This window comes from Bos taurus, chromosome 19 (assembly GCF_002263795.3).
Source record: "Bos taurus isolate L1 Dominette 01449 registration number 42190680 breed Hereford chromosome 19, ARS-UCD2.0, whole genome shotgun sequence".
Taxonomy (NCBI): Eukaryota; Metazoa; Chordata; class Mammalia; order Artiodactyla; family Bovidae; genus Bos; species Bos taurus.
Window position 1 is genome coordinate 31,299,817 of NC_037346.1, and position 21,878 is coordinate 31,321,694.

General features: G+C 43.6%; 1 protein-coding gene across 3 annotated transcripts in view; it reads left to right on the forward strand.

Annotated features, from left to right (window-relative positions):
- ARHGAP44 (Rho GTPase activating protein 44) overlaps positions 1-21,878 on the forward strand; it is a 161,667-nt gene that overhangs the window by 99,401 nt on the left and 40,388 nt on the right. For all 3 annotated transcript variants that reach the window (XM_002695851.7, XM_015458756.3, XM_015458757.3), the window contains exons 2-5: positions 10,005-10,044; positions 10,419-10,523; positions 17,563-17,639; positions 21,010-21,121. In XM_002695851.7, the coding sequence (XP_002695897.2) occupies positions 10,005-10,044; positions 10,419-10,523; positions 17,563-17,639; positions 21,010-21,121 (334 nt within the window). The remainder of the gene's footprint in view (positions 1-10,004; positions 10,045-10,418; positions 10,524-17,562; positions 17,640-21,009; positions 21,122-21,878) is intronic.

A 21,878-nucleotide genomic window follows, 5' to 3' on the forward strand; every position in this document is an offset into this window, starting at 1 on the left:
CTGTGATTATCTGGATTATGAAGATCTTATTTGTATAGTTCTGTGTATTCTTGCCACCTCTTCTTAATATCTTCTGCTTCTGTTAGGTCCATACCATTTCTGTCCTTTGTCGAGCCCATCTTTGCATGAAGTGTTCCCTTGGTATCTCTAATTTTCTTGAAAGGATCTCTAGTCTTTCCCATTCTGTTGTTTTCCTCTATTTCTTTGCATTGATCGCTGAGGAAGGCTTTCTTGTCTCTTCTTGCTTTTCTTTGGAACTCTGCATTCAGATGCTTATATCTTTCCTTTTCTCCTTTGCTTTTCACTTCTCTTCTTTTCACAGCTATTTGTAAGGCCTCCCCAGATAGCCATTTTGCTTTTTTGCATTTCTTTTCCATGGTGTGATGCTATAAAGAGCAATATTGCATAGGAACCTGAAATGTCAGGTCCATGAATCAAGACAAATTGGAAGCGGTCAAACAAGAGATGGCAAGAGTGAACATAGACATTCTAGGAATCAGCGAACTAAAATGGACTGGAATGGGTGAATTTAACTCAGATGACCATTGTATCTACCACTGCGGGCAGGAATCTCTCAGAAGAAATGGAGTAGCCATCATGGTCAACAAAAGAGTTCGAAATGCAGTACTTGGATGTAATCTCAAAAACGACAGAATGATCTCTGTTCGTTTCCAAGGCAAACCATTAAATATCACAGTAATCCAAGTCTATGCCCCAACCAGTAATGCTGAAGAAGCTGAACGGTTCTATGAAGACCTAAAAGACCTTTTAGAACTAACACCCAAGAAAGATGTCCTTTTCATTATAGGGGACTGGAATGCAAAAGTAGGAAGTCAAGAAACACCTGGAGTAACAGGCAAATTTGGCCTTGGAATATGGAATGAAGCAGGGCAAAGACTAATAGAGTTTTGCCAAGAAAATGCACTGGTCATAGCAAACACCCTCTTCCAACAACACAAGAGAAGACTCAACACATGAGCATCACCAGATGGTCAACACCAAAATCAGATTGATTATATTCTTTGAAGCCAAAGATAGAGAAGCTCTATATAGTCAACAAAAACAAGACCGGGAGCTGACTGTGGCTCAGATCATGAACTCCTTATCGCCAAATTCAGAATGAAATTGAAGAAGGTAGGGAAAACCACTAGACCAGTCAGGTATGACCTAAATCAAATCCCTTATGATTATACAGTAGAAGTGAGAAATAGATTTAAGGGACTAGATCTGATAGATAGAGTGCCTGATGAACTATGGACTGAGGTTCGTGACATTGTACAGGAGGAGACAGGGATCAAGACCATCCCCATGGAAAAAGAACATATGGTATAACATTATGCAAATATATGCCACTTTTAAAATTCTCTTCTTGATGACCTTTTTCTCCCTAATTTTTTGTTTAACCAAAAAAGAGAAAAATCTGCTGAATGTTTTGAAAATGTCTCCTGATAAATGCCTAGGGGTTTCTCTAGGACAGCATTTTAAAAATGCAGAGTCCCAACCCGTAGTTGGTATGACAGAAATGGTATGGACCTAACAGAAGCAGAAGATATTAAGAAGAGGTGGCAAGAATACACAGAACTATACAAAAAAGATCTTCATAATCCAGATAATCACAGTGGTGTGATCACTCACCTAGAGCCAGACATCCTGGAATGTGAAGTCAAGTGGGCCTTAGGAAGCATCACTACGGACAAAGCTAGTGGAGGTAATGGAATTCCAGTTGAGCTATTTCAAATCCTGAAAGATGATGCTGTGAAAGTGCTGTACTCAATATGCCAGCAAATTTGGAAAACTCAGCAGTGGCCACAGAACTAGAAAAGGTCAGTTTTCATTCCAATGCCTAAGAAAGGCAATGCCAAAGAATGCTCAAACTACCGCATAATTGCACTCATCTCACATGCTAGCAAAGTAATGCTCAAAATTCTCTGAGCCAGGCTTCAACAATACATGAACCGTGAACTTCCAGATGTTCAAGCTGGATTTAGAAAAGGCAGAGGAACCAGAGATCAAATTGCCAACATCTGCTGGATCATCGAAAAAGCAAGAGAGTTCCACAAAAACATCTACTTCTGCTTTATTGACTATGCCAAAGCCTTTGTGTGAAGAAGTGAAGTGAGGTCACTCAGTCGTGTCCAACTCTTTGGGACCCTATGGACTAGCCTGCCAGGCTCCTCTGTCCATGGGATTCTCCAGGCAAGAATACTGGAGTGGGTTACCATTTCCTTCTCCAGGGGATCTTCCCAATCCAGGGATCAAACCCAGGTCTCCTGCATTGGAGGCAGACGCTTTAACCTCTGAGCCAGCAGGGAAGGCCTTTGACTGTGTAGATGACAAGAATTGTGGAAAATTCTTCAAGAGATGGGAATACCAGACCACCTGACTTGCTTCCTGAGAACTCTATATGCATCTCAGGAAGCAACAGTTAGAGCTGGACATGGAACAACAGACTGGTTCCAAATCGGGAAAGGAGTATATCAAGGCTGTATATTGTCACCCTGCTTATTTAACTTACATGCAGAGTGCATCATAAGAAATGCTGAACTGGATCAAGCACAAGCTGGAATCAAGATTGCCGGGAGAAATATCAGTAACCTCAGATATTCAGATGGCACCACCCTTATGGCAGAAAGTGAAGAGGAACTAAAAAGCTTTTGATGAAAGTAAAGAGGAGAGTGAAAAAGTTGGCTTAAAGCTCAACATTCAGAAAACGAAGATCATGGCATCTGGTCCCATCACTTCCTGGAAACAGTGACAGACTTTATTTCTGGGGCTCCAAAATCACTGCAGATGGTGACTGCAGCCATGATATTAAAAGATGCTTGCTCCTTGGAAGAAAAGTTACAACCAACTTAGACAGCTTATTAAAAACCAGAGACATTACTTTGCCAACAAAGGTCCATCTATTCAAAGATATGATTTTTCCAGTAGTCATGTATGGATGTGAGAGTTGGACTATAAAGAAAGGTGAGCATTGAAGAATTGATGCTTTTGAAGTGTTGTGTTGGAGAAGACTCTTGAGAGTCTCTTGGACAGCAAGGAAATCCAACCAGTCCATCCTAAAGGAAATCAGTCCTGAGCATTCATTGGAAGGACTGATGCTGAAGCTGAAACTCCAATACTTTGGCCACCAGATGCAAAGAACCGACTCATTTGAAAAGATCCTGATGCTGGGAAAGATTGAAGGCAGGAGGAGAAGGGGACAACAGAGGTTGAGATGGTTGGATGGCATCACTGACTCAATGGACATGAGTTTGAGTGAACTCTGGGAGTTTGTGATGGACAGGGAGGCCTGGCGTGCTGCAGTCCATGGGATTGCAAAGAATCAGACACGACTGAGCAAGTGAACTGAACTGAATCCATTAGTGATAGTGAAATTAATATAGTGAGCACAGTAGAAAATATTAGAAAATATTTTAGCAGAACAATGCTTACTAAAATATTATTGTAATAGGCATTGTTCTGTTAAAAGATGTTTCATTTGGGTACCAGATAAGGGCATGTGGCCTTTTTCACTGAGCATTATGTCTTTAAACACCACCCTATGGTCACTTGTATCAGTAGATCCTTCCTACTTATTGTTGAGTGTTTGTTGTTGATCAATTGCTAAGTTGTATCTGACTCTTTGCAAAACTGTAAACTGCAGGACACCAGGCTTCCTTATCCTTCACTATCTCCTGGAGTTTGCTCGAATTCATGTCCATTGAGTTGGTGATGCTATCTAACCATCTCATCCTTTGCTGCCGCCTTCTCCTTTTGCCGTCAACCTTTCCCACTCAGCTTCCCTCATGTCTCAGTTGGTGAAGAATCCGCCTGCAATGCAAGAGACCCTGGTTCAGTTTCTGGGTTGGGAAGATCCACTGGAGAAGCAATAGGCTACCCACTCCAGTATTCTTGGGCTTCCCTTGTGGCTCAGCTGGTAAAGAATCCACCTGCAATGTGGGAGACCTGGGTTTCATCCCTGGGTTGGGCAGATCCCCTGGAGAAGGGAAAGGCTACCCACTCCAGTATTCTGGGCCTGGAGAATTCCATGGACTGTATTGTCCATGGGGTCGCAAAGAGTTGGACACGACTGAGTGACTCACTTACTTTTCCCAGCACTGGGGCCTTTTCCTTTGAGTCTCTTCACATCAGGTGACCAAAGTATTGGAGCTTCATCATCAGTCCTTCCAATGATATTCTAGGTTGGTTTCCTTTAGGATTGACTGAGTGTTTTACAAATTATTGAGTGTATTCTGCTATTAATCCACTCACCTGATGAAGGACATTTAGGATGTTTGCTTGTTATACATGAAGTGTCTATGAACATTTATGAGGGTTTTTTAGGGGGGAACATAAATTTCATTTCTATAGAGTGGGATTGCTAGGTCATGTGGCAAGTGTATGTTCAAGTTCATAAAACTACCAAGCTTTTTTCCCCAGTGACTGTTCCGTCTTCCCTTGCCCCACTCTCAGCTGTGTGTAAGGATTCCAGTTGGTCCACATCTTCTCCAGAACTTGATATAGTCAGGGTTTTGCATTTTTTGTTGTTATTTTGTTATATTGTATTATCTCATTTGGGTATTAATTTGTATTTTCCTAGTGGATACTGATGTTGAACAGTTTTCCCCTTGCTTATTTGCCATTTATTCCTCTTCTTTGATAAAATTTCCATTCAAAAATTCTGTAACACAATTATCCTTCAACTAAAAAAATAAATTTTAAAAAGTTTCTGTTTGGGTATTGTTGCCCATTTTGTAACAGGATGTTTTTTACTGTTAAATTTAAGAGCTCTGCATATATTCTGGATACAGTTCTTTTATGTGAACTACAAATATTTTAATATTTCTTGTTTCAGTGGATTTCCTTTTCATTTTTTAGACCTGCCTTTGACAGAGCAGAAGCTTTTAATTTAAATGAAGTCTAATGTATCCTTTTTTTAATTTTATGGATCATGCTTTTGATATTTCCAAGAACTCATTGCCTAACCCCAAGGTCAAAGATATTTTCTCATGTTTTCTTCAAAAGTTTTATAGTCTCTTGTTTTGTATTAGGTCTGTGAACCTTTATGAATTTTTATATATGATATGATATATGGGACAAAGTTCATATTTTTTGATGTGAATGTCGAATTGTACCAGTATAGTTTGTTAAAAGGACTCTTCTTCCTCTTTATATCTTTGTCAGAAGTCAATTGCTTATATCTATCTAGGTCAATTTTCCTTATTCTGTCCCATTGATCTGTTTTTCTGTCCTTTCACTACCAGATTCTTTTGATTACTTAGTTTTATAGTAGGTTGCTGGGGTCCAGCCCCGGTGGATCCAGGGAATTCGAAGCGGGGACGGCATCGGCGAACTGGATACAATAGCTTTAATTAAATATTAATTAGAGATATAAAGAGTAATAGAATAAGGATAGCTCAGCAGGAAAATTCAGTGGAGAAAAGAGGCTGAATAACTTGGTTTACATGGAAAGCTAATAAAATTCCAAGGCAAGGAATTTACATCACCTACGTAGGCCGCAGGCGTCCTCCTGTTCTCCCGAAGGAGAGGAGACACTAAGGCCTCCCCAGTCAGATCTCAGAAGCCCAGGCATAATTAGTAGGCTTGACGAGCCTCCATTCTCCAGATGGGAATTCAGCCAGAAGGTGAGAGAAAGAACGACATGGGGAGACCAAGTTTCGGTGAACAAGGCCCACACTTTATTTTCCAAAGTTTTTATACCTTAAGTTGTGCATAGAGTATAATGGGGGAAGGGGTAGAGTCAGCAGTAAGCCAGGCTTTCTTCCTGCAAACTTATCATATGCAAAAGTTTAGGTGATTTACATCATCTTCTGGCCAAGAGGCCTGTTAACATTGTATGACCCTTTCTTCAGAAAATTTATTTTTCTCTAAAGGTGATTATTCTAAAGTCAGGCACCACCCTCTGAAAGCATTAAAGTTGCATTCCTATAGGGCCAAGGTGTGGTGGGCTGTAACAAGAAAAGAATTAACTCAAGGGTCCAAGGTTACAAACATTAAAGCTACTACTTACATTCCTATACACCAATTATATTAATCAATACACTCCCAGGGACACAGTAGGTAAGGGATATGGAAACTTAGCAGCAAACATTGGCCCAACAAGTGAAAAACCCTTCACCAATACAATTTCTAATCAATCTTTTAACTGCTCAAAGGAATCTGTATTTAGACAGCTTAGAACATCTCATGCCTCTCACAGTTGGGAGGCTGTGAACAATCACATGTGGCCAGAAGAACCTGAAGGGCAGGCTAGAGAACTTCCAAAGGAGTTTGTAGGTTGAAACACTCTTGTCACGCCCAGGAACTTTATTAACTGGAGCTGTAAGTTAACTCTTTTTCAGAGAGAGGTGGTGGGGGACAGCCCCCTGTAAAGTCAGAGGTGTAGGTGAGAGCACAAGCAGTAAAGTAGGCAGACTCTGGTTTTGGGGGTAGATGCTCGAGAATTTCCAGGGGGACTCCTGAGGCTCGATCCCCCCTTTGCATATGCCGAGCTTCCTTCCTCCTGACCTTTGCCATGGGCGGAGTTCCTCACGCTGGCTCCCGGCAGTAGGTCTTAAAATTGAATGAGTACTGCAAATTTATTCTTTCTAAAAATTGTTTTGTATATTCTGTTCCCTTTGCAGTTTCGTGTTGATTTTAGATTGTTTGTATCTATAACAAATCCTTTCAGAATTTTGATTGGGATTGTATTTAATCATAACTAATTTTTTGAATATTGATATCTTTATTATGTTGAGTGTTCCAGTCCACAAACACAGTATTTCTCCCTTGATGTAGATTTTTTACTTCTTTCATAAGTATTTTATAGTTTTTAACATGTACTTTCTGTGCCTATGTATTTATAAATTTATTCCTAAGTATTTTATTTTTCAAAGCAGTTCTTAATAGTATTTTATTTTTAATCCTAATATATATTCACTGCTAGTATATAGAAATAAAATTTATTTTTGTTTGTTTACTTTATGTTCTGTAACCTTGCTGAATTCATTGGCTCTAGGAATTTTTTTTTTTCTTGGTAGATTCCTTGGTATTTTCTACATAAACAAACATGTCATCTGCAAATAGGGACATTTTAATATGTTCCTTTTGTATCTATATGTTTTTTTATTTCCTTTATTGCCCTAAGTAAAACTTCTAGCACTATATTGAATGAGTGTTGAGTACAAACTTGGATCAAGGCATCTATATCCTGAGGAATATTGGTTTATAGTTAGCTGTTTTTTGTTTTGTTTTGTTTTTTACTGTTTTTTGTCTGGTTTTGGTATCAAAGGAATACTAGCTTCATAAAATCAATTGGGAAGTGTTTCCTCCTCTTCTGTATTCTGGAAGAGATTATGTAGAATCGGTGCTAATTCTTCTTTAAATATTTGGTAAAGTTCTCTTTTGAAATCTCTGGATCTGAATTTTTTTCCAAGGTTTTTAATAGTACAGGTTCAATTTCTTAATAGTCACAGGGCTATTTAGATTATTTCTTTCATATTGAGTGTATTGTAATTTGTTATTAAGTCCATTAGTCCATTTCATGTAACTTGTCAAATTTACATGTATGTGGTTAATTGTTCAAAGACAACCTTTTGAAACCTACAGGATTTTGTAGTGACATTTCCTGTTTCATTCCTATTCTGTCTTCTCTTTCTTCCTATTTTCAGTTGTGCTAGAGGTTTTTTCAACTGTATTCTCAAAGAACCAGCTCTTTGTTTCTTGGTTTTCTCTGTTACTATTTTGTTTTAGACTTCTTTATTTCTGCCCTTTATGATTTCATTCCTTCTGCTTGCTCTGGGCTTATTTTTGGTCTTTTTTTTTTTTTTTTTATAAGTTGTTGCACTAGAGGTTACTCATTTGAAAATGTTTCTCTTTTCTGATGTATGATTTTAGTGCTATAAAATTTCCTCCCAGCACTGCTTTGGCTGTGTCTGCCATTTTGATACATTACATTTTCATTTTTATTCAGTTCGTTAGTTTTTTTCCTTTGAGACTTTCTCTGTTCCAGGAATTATTTAGAAGCATTCTGTTTAGTGTCTGAGTGTTTGGACATTTTCTTCTTATCCTTCTGTTAGTGATAGGAGAATATACTGTATATGATTTCAGTTCTTTCAGGCTCATAATGTTATGAACCCAGATGTTGTGTATCTTGGTCTATGTACTGGAAAAGAATATTCTGCTGATGTTGGTTGGAGTGTTCTTCTATAAATGTCAAATTCTTTTGTGGCGGTTGTGGTTTAGTCTCTAAGTTGTGTCCGACTCTTGTGACCTATGGACTGTAGCCTGCCAGACTCCTCTGTCCATGGGATTTTCCAGGCAAGTATACTGGAGTAAAAGAAAAGTGAAAGTCGCTCAGTCGTGTCTGACTCTTTGTGACCCTGTGGACTATACAGTCCATGGAATTCTCCAGGCCAGAATACTGGAGTGGGTAGCCTTTCCCTCCTCTCCAACCCAGGGATTGAACCCAGGTCTCCTGCATTGCAGGCAGGAGCCACAAGAGAAGCCCAAGAATACTGGAGTGGGTAGCCTATCCCTTCTCTAGCAGATCTTCCAGACCCAGGAATCAAACCAGGGTCTCCTGCATTCCAGGCGGATTCTTTACCAACTGAGGTATCAGGGAAGCCCATACCGGGGTGGTTTGCCATCTCCTTCTCCAGGGGATCTTCCTGACCCAGGGATCGAACCTGGGTCTCCTGCACTACAGACAGATTCTTGACTGACTGAGCTACCAGGGAAGCCCCTGGAATTCTGTTCATATATACTCTTGCTGATTTTTTTTTTTTTCTAGCTGGTCTGTCAGTTGTTGAGAGAAGAAATACTGACATCTCTGCATTTGTACTTTCCTTCCCGTGTTTTGCGGCTTTGTAGTTTGGTGCGTACACATTCAAGATGCTGTGTCTTCTTGTGGATTGATGCTTTTATCACTATATTCTCCTCTGTATTTCTGGTCATTTTCTTTATTCTGACTCTACTTTATCTGCTATTAATACTGCCACTTCTGCGTTCTTTTGATCAATGCTTGCATGATATCTTTTCCTGTCCTTTTACCTTCAGCCTACCCATATCATATTTGAAGTGAGATTCTTGTGGCCCACATGATTTCTTTCAGTCCACTCTTGGCACTCTGTATCTTAATCGGCATATTTATTAGGCTATTTGCATTTAATATGATTATGAATATGTTAAGGCTTAAGCCTGCCATTTAATTTTTTTGTATTATGTCTGTTCTTTTTTTTTTTTTAATTGCTTTGTATTCTTTTTCTTTCTTTTCTGTGGGTTAGTTTATATTTTGATTTTTTTTTTTTTGAGTATGCCTCTTTGTGCTTGGCTCCAGGAAGATTTGCATTTTCCTCTGATGCTGAGACTGGGATTGCTAACAGGTTGGGACGCTCCAGCCAGCATCTAGGTTCTTTTCCCGGAAGTGTTAACCTCTGGTTTCAGCTCCCCACTTTCTGGGGGGGGGGTACATCATACTAGTGGCCAGATCTCAGTGGTGGCATTTGCATTTGTCACCAGGATTCAATGCTTTCTCTGTCTTTGCTGTTGATCAATCTCTGTCACGTTTGCTTGTTTGGGAGAGACCAAAGGGAATGGGTGGGGGAACCTACTTAATTCTATCAATTGAAAAAAGAATACCTGGAGGCAGAAAAAGGTGTGTTTGTTGTGCTTCATCTAGGTTTCCACACAGTAGCGGGAGACCCCTCAGAGCCTATGTTTTTGCTGGAAATGCTGGTTACTTGATGTTCCTTGTCAATCTGCCTACATTTTCTCTTGTTAGAAATCATTGCTGTTGATGCAAGCTAGTATATCCAGGATGGAGAGACAACAAGGTCCTGCTGTGTAGCACGGGAAACTGTGTTTAATATCCTGTAATAAACCACAAATGGAGAAGAATATGAAAGAATGTGCATAGATGTATAGCTGAATCACTCGATAAGTGGAGAGGGTGGGGAGTAATTATGAGACCATATTCCTGCTTTTGGTTTTTTAACTGATATGTGTCTCCATTTTCCCTTTAGGGCCGAGAAGACAGAAGTTCTGAGTGAAGACCTTCTTCAGGTAAGGTTGTCACTGGCCCGTAACTCATAGATGTCAAAGACATCTTCCCTTTTACAGCCGAGCCCTTCCCGATGTTGTTCAGACTCTCCACTGCTCCTCCCCCAGTCCATTTAGAGATGCAGCTTTTTCTCTTTACAATGGCACCCTGCATGGTGCACAGCAGCCTCAGTGGGACTTTTCAGGAGACATGGGAAGGCATTTCACCACACGGTTAGCAAAGTGTCCCCGAGTCTGTGATCCCCTCCTTTTCTCTGCCGCATTGGATGTTGTCTCTGCAGAAACAGGGGTCAGTCTTGTCTCTGGATTATCCAGACCCATGATCCCACTTCTGACCTCACCTCACCCGGGGGCCCTGCCCCCTGCTCTGTCCGCAGGTAGAGAAGCGGCTGGAGCTGGTGAAGCAGGTCTCCCACAGCACACACAAGAAGCTCACGGCATGTCTGCAGGGCCAGCAAGGGGCCGAGGCTGACAAGCGCTCCGTAAGTGCCCTCTCGGCCCCGGGGGAGGTGGAATTTGCCTGCTGACCGCCCGGCCAGTGTTTGAGACTCGTAGCCCTGCCTGAAGCACCTCCACCCTCACTAAGATGTGATCCCCATCCTTGTCCTCCCCAGACTGGGGCAGCCCCCGAGGAGAGCAGGACGGGCTTAGATCCCACTGCTAAGGAGGCTTCCACCTTTCCCTTACCCCTGCTGCTCATCTACAGATTCCATTTGCCTCCATAGTATCTTAAGATCACATGGGAAAAAAAATTACACTGTGGTTTTGGGGGTTACAAGGGACATATAAAGGCTCTTTTGAAGACCGTTTTTGCTGCAATGATGCAGTAAACATAACATGATGCATAACAGGGCTCCATGGTCTCTGTCTAGAACCTGCACTAGTGCTGAAGGCATTGCATCATGCAGCTCCACTGGACAGTCCTTGAGGGGGATGATCCTGAAGGCTTACTTCCCTCTTGACCCCCACCTCCCTCAAATTCAGCAGAGATGAACAGATATTCTTCCTTTTTTCAAAAAAAAATCTTACTAATATTAGTTTATTTTTTGTTTGTCTGCTGTGCTCAGTCGCTCCTTGAGACCCCATGGACTGTCACCTGCCAGGCTCCTCTGTCCATGGGGTTTCCCAGGCAAGAATACTGGGTTGCCATTTCCTACTCCAGGGGATCTTCCCAACCCAGGAATCTAACCTGCATCTCCTGCATCTCCTGCACTGGCAGACAGATTCTTTACCACTGAGCCACCTGGGAAGCCCTCTGAAAAGATATTCTCAAGTGTTCACTTGGCTTTGTTCCAGGGGAGAGGCAGTCTAGGGGGTTTCTTTCCCCCTTGAGTTGATGATCAATGTGTCTGGTGTCTGTCTGATTTTCTCTGACCAGGAGTTCTTGTTGACGTCACTTCCTGGTGGTTGCCCTGAGCCCCCCAACTCTGTTGGCCTCGCCTCTCTTGGCAATCCTGACGCGTCCTCCGAGCTCACACTGCAAGACCAGATCACTTTGCTCGCTCCATCGATCATTCCGTTTTCTCCTCCCAACCCTGGTTTCTTCTTTCTTAACTTTGGCCTCGCCTCTCTTGGCTATCCTGACGCGTCCTCCGAGCTCACACTGCAAGACCAGATCACTTTGCTCGCTCCACCGATCATTCCATTTTCTCCTCCCAACCCTGGTTTCTTCTTTCTTAACTTTCAGGTTTACTGCCTTGCAGTGTCTGTGGAAGTAATTCGATGTGTATTGGGGATTTCGGCAAGGGGAGCCTGACAGTCATCCTGCTTGTCAACCGCTGGTCTGTTCTCTGTGTCCACAAATCTGCTTTTGTTTCCTAAGTGGGTTCGTTTGTGTCCTCTTTTAGATTCCACATGTAAGTGATAGCATATGGTATTGTCTTCCCCTGTCTGACTTCACTTAAGTGATAAACTCTAGGTCCATCCATGGTGCTGCACGTGTTGTTATTTTCCTCTTTTATGGCTGATGGTATTCCTTTGTATATATGAACCACATCCTGATCCATCATCTGTTGATGGGCCTTTAGATTGCTTCCACGTCCTGGCTACTGCGACTAGCCAGGCCAGCAACATCTTACTGTTTGATTCTCAGCTCAGATGCCACCTTCTTGGTGCAGCTTCTCTCACCATCTGATGTGTTTGCTCCCTCCCCCAGTCACACCCCCCAGTTCCATGTTCTTCCTAGCACATGTTGTTCTCTAAAATCGCTGTGCTTCTTCATCTTCTCCCGTGTCCGTTCCCAGTCCTGGTATGTGAGCTCCATGGGAGCAGGGATCTTATCTTCCCATCACGGCTGCATCCTTAATGCCTCTAATGGGGCCTGCCACGTGAAGGCAGCGCTAAAAATAGACGTGTCACGACTGGATAGCCCGTGAGTATTTTAGGCACAGGAGTTGCCCAACGCATCGCGCCAATTTAAATCTTTCCTATTTTCTTTTAAAATCTTTATTTAATTTGTTACAGTATTGCTTCTGTATTATGTTTTGGTTTTTTGGCTCCAAGGCATGTGGGATCTTAGTTCCCTGATCAAGGATCAAACCTACACGCCCTTCATTGGAAGGCGGATTCTTAACCACTGGACCACCACAGAAGTCCCAAATCTTTGCTGTTCTTTACAGAAGCAATTTAGGTTGATGGTTCTGAGTTTAAGGGCTGGGATATGACTCTCTGAGCTTGAAGCCCAGCTCTGCTGTTTCCAGATTTTGCCTGACAGAGAACAAGTCAGTTACCTCTATAAGCCTTGGTTTCTTCACTTGGAAAATGGTAGTAACAGTGAATCCCTACTTAGTAGGGTTGTTTGAGAATTCTGTGAGATCATGTAAATGCTTAGCACGGTACTTGACCTAAGTACATAGTAAAGAAACAGAAGCTGCTGGTATTGTGGCCCCGTCATTGGTCCAGATTCACCTGAGAACTGCTGAGCCCCAGGGAACAAGTGTGCCTGGATTAGAGGGTAGTAGACAGAGGTTCTCAGAGATGGGGCTGTGTGTGAGCGCGTGTGTATGTTTGGGAAGCAGAGTGGATATTAGAATGAGACTTCTTGTCTCTGAGTCATCCTACAAACTGTGCTGCTTCTGCCCAAGATAATTTTGGAAAGAACAATCATCTCAGACAAGTCAGATCGACTGCTTTTGCAAACCCTGGAACATTCTGTGTCCCCGTCTTTAACTCTTAAGCATCTCTCGGCACTCCAGAATCAGGAGGAAGTGTATTCTAATAGCTTCCCTTTGACCTGGAAAGCCACTGGTCAGGGTGAAGCTTGCTAAGATCTCTTTACCTGGGCTCTAATGGTCCCTGGTGGCTCAGACGGTAAAGATTCCAGCTACAATGTGGGAGACAGAAGAGAGGCAGATTCGATCCCTGGGTCGGGAAATCCCCTGGAGAAAGGATTGACAGCTCGCTCCAGTATTCTTGCCTGGAGAATTCCATGGACAGAGGAACCTGGTGGGCTACAGTCCATGGAGTCACAAAGAGTTGGACACAGCTGAGCGATTAACACAGTAGTCCCTGGAATGCTAGTGGTTCTTTCAGCCTGGATCTTTGTCAGCCAGAGAATGGTGGCTTTTCTAGACATGTGGGCAGTTGGATCCTTCAAAGTCTCCATATGCTTCTAAGTTAGGTGGGGGTGAGCAGAGGGTGGGGAAGAGAGCAAGTAATATCTCAGGAGCAGGTAGGCATTGGGATAAATTAATCAGCACGGTGCCCTGTGTCTACTGAGCCCTCAGCTTTTCCTTTTGTCTTAGAAAATTTCTTTAGGAATCAACAAAGAATTTGGAGTCTGTTGTGAGTTGTAGTCCATTCACTTCTTCTATTCACCTGCCTTTGATTGTAGATTATTACTGTCTCGTTTTTGACATGAAGGTATAACCCGTTTCTTCCTTTCTTTTTTTTCTTTGGTAGCTTCCTTTTAATTTCTTGATTCTTTTCTTCTCTTAGTTTCTAGACTCTTACAGCATCTACACAAGCAAAAACTCACTGATTGAGGTTTTACCCCTTCAACACCAATGCCCTTTAAATCCACATACCCACAAGGCCCTCAGTGTCTCCTCCACAGCAAATCCTTTCTTAGGAGCATCACTTGGTCCACAGGCACAGACCCTGTCTTGTGACCATTACACCATCAGTACAGGACTTGTTTAAATGTTGTCATCATTCAGTGATCTGTGTAGCCATTAAAAAAAAAAAACAACCAGCATGAGGCAGTTCTCTCTACATCTTGATAGGAAATGACGTGAACGATATCTCTATGTGAAAAGGAAAACGAAGTGTAGGGTTGGATATATCGTGTGCTGACACTGTGAGGGGGAAAATGTGTCCATTAAACATGGACACACACTCACATACATAATTGGATCTGCTTAGAATACTTATGGAAGGAGACACAGGAAACTGATCACTGCCATGATTCTGGGGACAGGAACCAAGTGGCTGAGGGTTAAGGATGGTCTGCTTTTCTTTCCTTTTTTAACCATTGTGGACGTTTCTCTACAACGTGCCTTAAGTAACTCCTTTTGAACGGTGAGGGTGGGAGCAGATTCTCTCCTAAGATACTGTTCCTGTGCCTTTAATTAAATCTCTGGAAACCTGGACCTAATAGCTTTGTAGGACAGCTAGAAAGTGGTGTTTAAGTTTGGATGTATGATTTCTTGGTTGCCTGGTCTCACTGTTACCCAGAAGAATGTCTCATTTTATGTGAAACGGTGGGGCAGCAGGATTATTCCTTGAGTGAAAGGCGTGTAACCGGAAGTGGTACCCGGGTAGGTAGGCCCCCCATTCACGGAAGTTAGACGTCCTCTCTGAGGGTGGGGGTGGGGGGCACTGTGACTTGGACCCACCCAGGGTGTCCTGGGTTTTCCTGGGCTGGAGAGCAATAACCTCTCACGTGTCCTGGTCTGTCCTCCTCTGGGAGCCCCAGGAACTCCATCCCATTCTTGGGGTTGACCTGTCTCCTGCGATTTTTCCCTGGAGATACCTGGAGCCTGCCGCTCTCCTGGGGATGTTCAAACCAGATTCCTAATAATCCACCTTCATCTTGGTTCCTCTCTCACGTCATCCAGTTTCATGTTTCAGGATTGAGTTATTTTAAACAGATCATTTTGTTTTTAAACAAGCCCCCAGTGGTCCCCAGGTCCCCTAGAATCCAACTCCTACCTCCGGCTAATGAGGACCTGCGCAGTCTAGCCTCCACCTCCTCCCTGACTGCTCCCCCTTCTCTCACTGAGCTCCAGTCGTGCTGGTCTCCTGGGGATGGATGCTGAGCTGGCCCGGGATCCTACCTCCTTTGCAAGAATGGGATGGAGTTCCTGGGGCTCCCAGAGGAGGAGAGACCAGGACACGTGAGAGGTTATTGCTCTCCAGCCCAGGAAAACCCAGGACACCCTGGGTTGGTCCAAGTCACAGTGCCCCCCCCCCCCACCCTCAGAGACCTTTGCACCTGCCATTCCTCTGCCTGGAATGTTCTGTCCCATCTGGAGGCTTGGCTGACTTTGTCTCCCTTCAGGGTGCTTCCTAAAGGTACCCTCTCTGGGGGGAGGGTCTTTTCTCATCACTGCTCCCTCACCACAGCTGCCCACGCTGCCTGTTGTCCTGCTTTCTGTTGCCCGCACAGCACTTCCAGCTCTTGAAACGGTCTCCTTCATAGTGTCTGTGTTTAGTATTTGTCTCCCTGCCCTGGGATGTAAGCTCCCTGAAAGCAGCGTCTGGTCTGTCATCACAGCTGCGGTACCCAGGTAGGTGGGCACCCCGTTCACTCTGGGGAGGAGGTGAGTGACAGCTGAGGGCCTCTGGGTCCTGAGGCAAAGGCTGTGGGGTGGGAGGGGGTCTGTGTGGTGGTGCAGACCGGAAGACCTAAGGAGATCCCGTTGTTCTCACTTTGTTGTTCTCAGCGTGTGCTGGATGGTGTAGGCTCAGGAAGAACAGGGCTTGTCCACACTTAGTAAGGAGGGAAGATGTATCATTCTGTGATCATAGATTGTTCTGCCTTTCTGCCTCCCTCCTTCTCTCTCTCCCTCACTTCCCACATAACATAAAACTTGCCATTTTAACTATTTTGAGGAGTACAATTCAGTGACATTTAGTGCAGGGACAGTATTGTGCAGCTACCACCATAATCTACTTCCAGAACATTTCCGTCTCCCCAAAAGGAAACCCCATACTCATCAATCAATCCCCCTCCCCCGCAGTTCAGTTCAGTGGCTCAGTTGTGTCCGACTCTTTGCAGCTCCATGGACTGCAGCACGCCAGGCCTCCCTGTCCATCACCAACTCCCAGAGTTTACTCAAACTCATGTCCATTGAGTCGGTGATGCCATCCAACCATCTCATCCTCCGTTGTCCCCTTCTTCTCCTGCCTTCAATCTCTGCCAGTATCAGGAGAGTCAGTTCTTCAAACGAGTCCGTTCTTCACATCAGGTAGCCAATGTATTGGAGTTTCCCCCTCATCTCTTAACCACAAATCTAGCTCCCATCCCCATGGATTTGTTTATTCTGGAGATCTTATATAAGTAGATCATATATCATGTGCCCATTTTCTCTGGCGACGCCTTCAGGGTTCATCCACATTGTAGCCTGTGTCAGGACTTCATTCTCTTTTTACGGCTGTGTAGTAGTTCCTTTGCGTGGATGGACTGTGTTGCGTTTCTTTACTCACCCGTTGATGGACATTGGTGCTGTTTCTACCTTTTGGCTATTGTGCATTGGGCCGCTCTTCACATCATGCATGTTTTTATTCAGCCATCTGTTTCAGAGTATTTTGGGTACATCCCCAAGAGTGGAATTGCCGGGCCATATGGTAATTTTGTTTAACTTATTGAAATACTGCCAAACTTTTCCCCAGTGCTGGACCGTTTTACATCTCTTCTGGCAAAGCATGAAGGTTCCAATTTCTCCACATGCTCACCAATATTTATTTTATGTACCCACAAATATATATTATTAATATTATGATAGCCATCCTAGTGGGGGTGAGGTGGTATCTCTATTGCAGATTTCATTTGGTTTCCTTAATGACTAATGATGTTCAGCATCTTTTCACGTGCTTATTGGCCATTTTATATCTTCTTTGGAGTCTGCCTTATATTGATGATTACTTTGTTTGCATTATAATTCTAGGTGAACATTTTCTCTCTTTCTTGACCATAAGCTGCCTTGTTTATAAATTAGGGCTAATGTACTTCTTAAGAAAGAGTTTGATTTCTAATTAAAGCATGGTTCAAGTCTTTAGCATAATTTTGAAATCTCTTTTTTTCCGTGTTGCTATCCTACTAGATTTTAAAATGCAGCATGTAAACCTTAGCCTTATTTTCCAAATTAGCAAATTTTGTTTTAATTTTCTGAATTTTGATATGTCTGAGTCTAACCCACCTTTGTATCCTCTGAATTTTTAGGTTTTATACATATTTTAAAGTCAATTTGTTTCTTAGCTAACAGGGTATCTAGGCAAGTATTTGACTTCTCACTATTTTCATATAAGTGGGTAACTGTTGAAGTCATTTTCATTACCACATTCTTTTTTCCTTTTCAGAAAAAATTGCCTTTGACAACACTGGCTCAGTGTCTGATGGAAGGGTCAGCTATCCTGGGAGATGACACACTTCTTGGGTAAGGAGATACCACGCATGGGTTCGTGCCAAATCTGGGAAAGTCCCTGTCCTTAAAGAGGGGATGAGCACATCTCAGCAAGGCGCTGAGGACCCTGAAGCCTGGCTGGGGACTGGATGGGGAAGAAGGAGTGGTGGCCAGTGAGAAATGGAGCCCCCAGGCCCTGGAGTCACAGTGTCTGGGCAGGAGGCAGCTCCCAAGGGTAGAAACTAATGTAAAACTGTAGGGACTTCCCTGGCGGTCCAGTGGTTAGGACTCCGTGCTTCCACTGCAGGGGGCGTAGGTTTGATCCCCAGTTGGGGAACCAAGAGCCCACATGCCATGAAGTGTGGTCAAAAAAAAAAAAAAAAAATTGGTTGAAGGGCACTCAAAATCCCTCGGGTCCCAGCAGAAGCAAATATGAAATCTCTCCGTGTCAGATGTCAGAACTTATAGGATTCCCAGAAGAACAACCCTTGCTGATTTTGAGCTCACAGTAAAAACAAATTAAAAATAGAAGCATCATGAGAGAGGGTCAGCAGGCACAGCTGATGGGAGAATTGGACCCTAAGGGCTAAAAATACTAGGATGGCATGAAAGGAAATGGACAGTAATTACATTTAAAGTGAAATTTAAAAATTTAATAAACACAAATTCTTGACAAGAAAAAAATCAATACAAGGGGAAAAAAGAAGAGGCGGAATCAAAGAAAACCAAATAGAACTTTTAAAAATTCAAATTATATTTATTATATTTTAAAAACTTGAGAGAAACCGGAAGTTGCACACAGATATGGAAACTGGTGACCTTGAAAACGTATCTGGAGTCACCCCAAGAATGACCAGAATAAAGTACAGTTCCTTTGGGTTTTCCTGTAAGAGCTTCCAGAAGCTCCTGAATGAAAGTCTTGGCTGACCAATAGAAGCACTAAGGATACAGGCAACATTAAGTGGAGAAACTCAAGTGGCAGGTTATAAATATAGAGCGTTAATGTGTAGTAGCTGCTCCTGAAGAAGAAAATAGAAGGGTGAGTTTCTGGTTGAATTTTCCTTTTCTATATTTGAAGAAAAGCATGAGTCTTCAGATTTAAGGAGCACAAAAAGTCCTGACAGAGATCCACAAAAAGAAATCCATCACTGGACACACCATTGTAAAACTGCTACACACCATTGACACAAAAGAGAGATTTAAAGTCGAGCAGAGAAAGCTTGTAGTTGTTCAGTCACCAAGTGTGTATACAAGGGCACTTAGACTGATAACTGACTATTTATGAGCCAACATAAATGCCAGGAAATAAGGGAGGAATATCTTCAAGTAGTGAGTGGAAAATGTGAGAAATCTAGATTCAATGATGTACTGAACTGTCATTCAAGAAGAAGGGGACGGGACTTCCCTGCTGGCCCAGTGGTTAAGAATCCTCCTCGTAATGCAGGGAACAGTGAGTCCCACCCCTGGCTGGGGATCTGAGATCCCACATGGCTTGGGCGAGCAAAGCCCACGTGTTGCAGCTACTGAGCCAGCGTGCACCACAACTAAGACCTGACAGCCAAAGAAGCAAATATTTTTTTAAAAAATCTTAAGGAATAAGAGAAAAATAGGGTATCTTCAGGCACAGATTTAGAGGAATTACTATTTGCATGTTCTCACTGAAAAACTAGTTAAGGTTGTGTGTGGTAGGTTATAACCGGAAGAAAAGAATGAAATGCACATAGCAAGAAAGCATTAAAAAAAAAAAAGTATGCTGGGAAAGATTGAGGGCAGGAGGAGAAGGGGGCGACAGAGGATAAGATGATTGGATGGCATCACCGACTCGATGGACATGGGTTTGAACAAATTGCTGGAGGTAGCGAAGGACAGGGAAGCCTGGAGAGCTGCAGTCCGTGGGGTTGCAAAGAGTCAGACACGACTTAGTGACTGAACAACAAACAGCAAAGTGAATGTGCTGGAGAGGATGAAGAAATTCTTTTTCCCTCTTCCCATCTTAGGCTCTTTCACGGGCCCTACAAGTAAAATTGACAGAGGACAGATGAATAAGAGAAAAAGCGTACGTGTTTGATTGTCATACACATGGGAGAACTCAATGATGAGTAACTCAAAGGGGTGACTTGAACTTGGGCTTATGTAGCATTTTTAACAAAAGAGCAGTGATTTTTAGAGATGGGACAAGACAAAGAAAAAGAAATGTTAGTCTCTAGGGCAGCAGATTGTGGGAAGGTAAATATATGGGGAACTAGTAGAAGATAAGAGTTAGTAGAATTCGCAATGTGGAGTCTGCTGGGGCCATCTCTGGGCTGATAAGGGTCTGAAATTGTCTCTGGTGATTAGCATCTGGTAGAGATGGGACGGGGACCCCTTTACAGATTCATATCCTGCTTTTAGGACTTCCCTCATAGCTCAGTTGGTAAAGAATCTGCCTACAGTGCAGGAGACCCCGGTTTGATTCCTGGGTCGGGAAGATCCGCTGGAGAAGGGATAGGCTACCCACTCTGGTATTCTTGGACTTCCCTTGTGGCTCAGCTGGTAAAGAATCTGCCTGCAATGGGGGAGACCTGGGTTCGATCCCTGGATTGGGAAGATCCTCTGGAGAAGGGAAAGGCTACCCATTCCAGTATTCTGGCCTGGAGAATTCCATGGACTGTATAGTCCATGGGGTAACAAAGAGCTGGACTCGACTGAGTGACTTTCACTTTCACTTTAGGCAAACAGGGAAAGAGGAGAGAGCTTCTTCTTTTTTTTCTTTTAAATATTTATTTGGCCTCACCAGGTCTTGGTTGCAGCACACAGGATCTTTCGTTGCAGCATACAGGATCTTAGTTCCCCAACCAGGGATCGAACCCCGGCCCCCTGCATTGGAAGGCGAAGTCTCAACCACTGAACTGCCCCAGGGAAGCCCCTCTATATTTCTCTTAACTCCCCACAGACCCCCTTTTAGCCAAGACACATAGTAGGTACTCAGCATCCTTTAGAAAGTGGACAGTTTCAGAAACGAAACTGCATGGAGCAAGTTTTTCTCAAGAGTGTTTACCTGGCTGGCAGGTGGCAGCATTAGGACGTGGGTCACATCTTTCTCGGAGAAGGCACTGGTGACCCACTCCAGTACTCTTGCCTGGAAAATCCCATGGACGGAGGAGCCTGGTAGGCTGCAGTCCATGTGGTCATGAAGGGTCGGACGTGACTGAGCGACTTCACTTGCACTTTTCACTTTCATGCACTGGAGAAGGAAATGGCAACCCACTCCAGTGTTCTTGCCTGGAGAATCCCAGGGACGGGGGAGCCTGGTGGGCTGCCGTCTATGGGGTTGCACAGAGTCGGACACGACTGACGTGACTTAGCAGTAGCACATCTTTCTCTGCAGAGTACTCAGGACGGTTTTCCTCCCCTTCTGTTGCAGGAAGATGCTGAAACTCTGCGGTGAGACAGAGGACAAGCTGGCTCAGGAGCTGATTCATTTCGAACTGCAGGTTGAGAGGGATGTGATCGAGCCGCTGTTCTTGCTGGCCGAGGTCAGAAGTGGGAGCGAGGCTGGACCCATGTGATTAGGGTGGGCAGAGTGGTGGTCCCTAGGGTCCTTTGGCTCCAGTCTCAGGGTTGTTTCTGCCTCTCACCCACTCTGTGACACAGTGTCTCACCGGGGATCGTTACTACCCAATTGCAGGGGCTTCCCCATCGTGGGAGCCTTTTGAGCTGAATGCTGCCCCCTTCTCCTACCCATGCCATCCTTGAGGGTGGAACTGCAAGACTGGTGGCATCACTTCATCCTCCGCAGGGTCTCCGCCCCATCCTCCTCCCTGCCCTCCGCCCATCTCCAGTCTTCAGTGAAATGACAGTGGAGTCTCAAATAGGACACAAATGAACCTGTGAAAGAGAAACAGACTCCCAGACATAGAGAGCAGACGTGGTTGCCAAGGGGGAGGGGACATGGGAGGGATGGATTGGGAGTTTGGGATTAGCACACAAGCTAGTCTATATAGGACGGATAAACAACAAGGTCCTTCTCTATAGTACAGAGAACTAAATCCAGTCTCCTGTGATAAACCATAATGGACAAGAATATTTTTAAAAGTGTGTGTATATATATATGTGTGTTTGTGTGTGTATGTAAGTGAATCACTTTGCTGTTTAGCAGTAATTAACACAACATTGTAAATCAACTGTACTTCAATTAAAAAAAGTTAAAAAATGAGCAGCAGCCCCTATTCATAAGCCTCTGTCCTTGGACATGGGGGCTCATGTCCGAGAGATTCTGTGCAACCCCCTCAC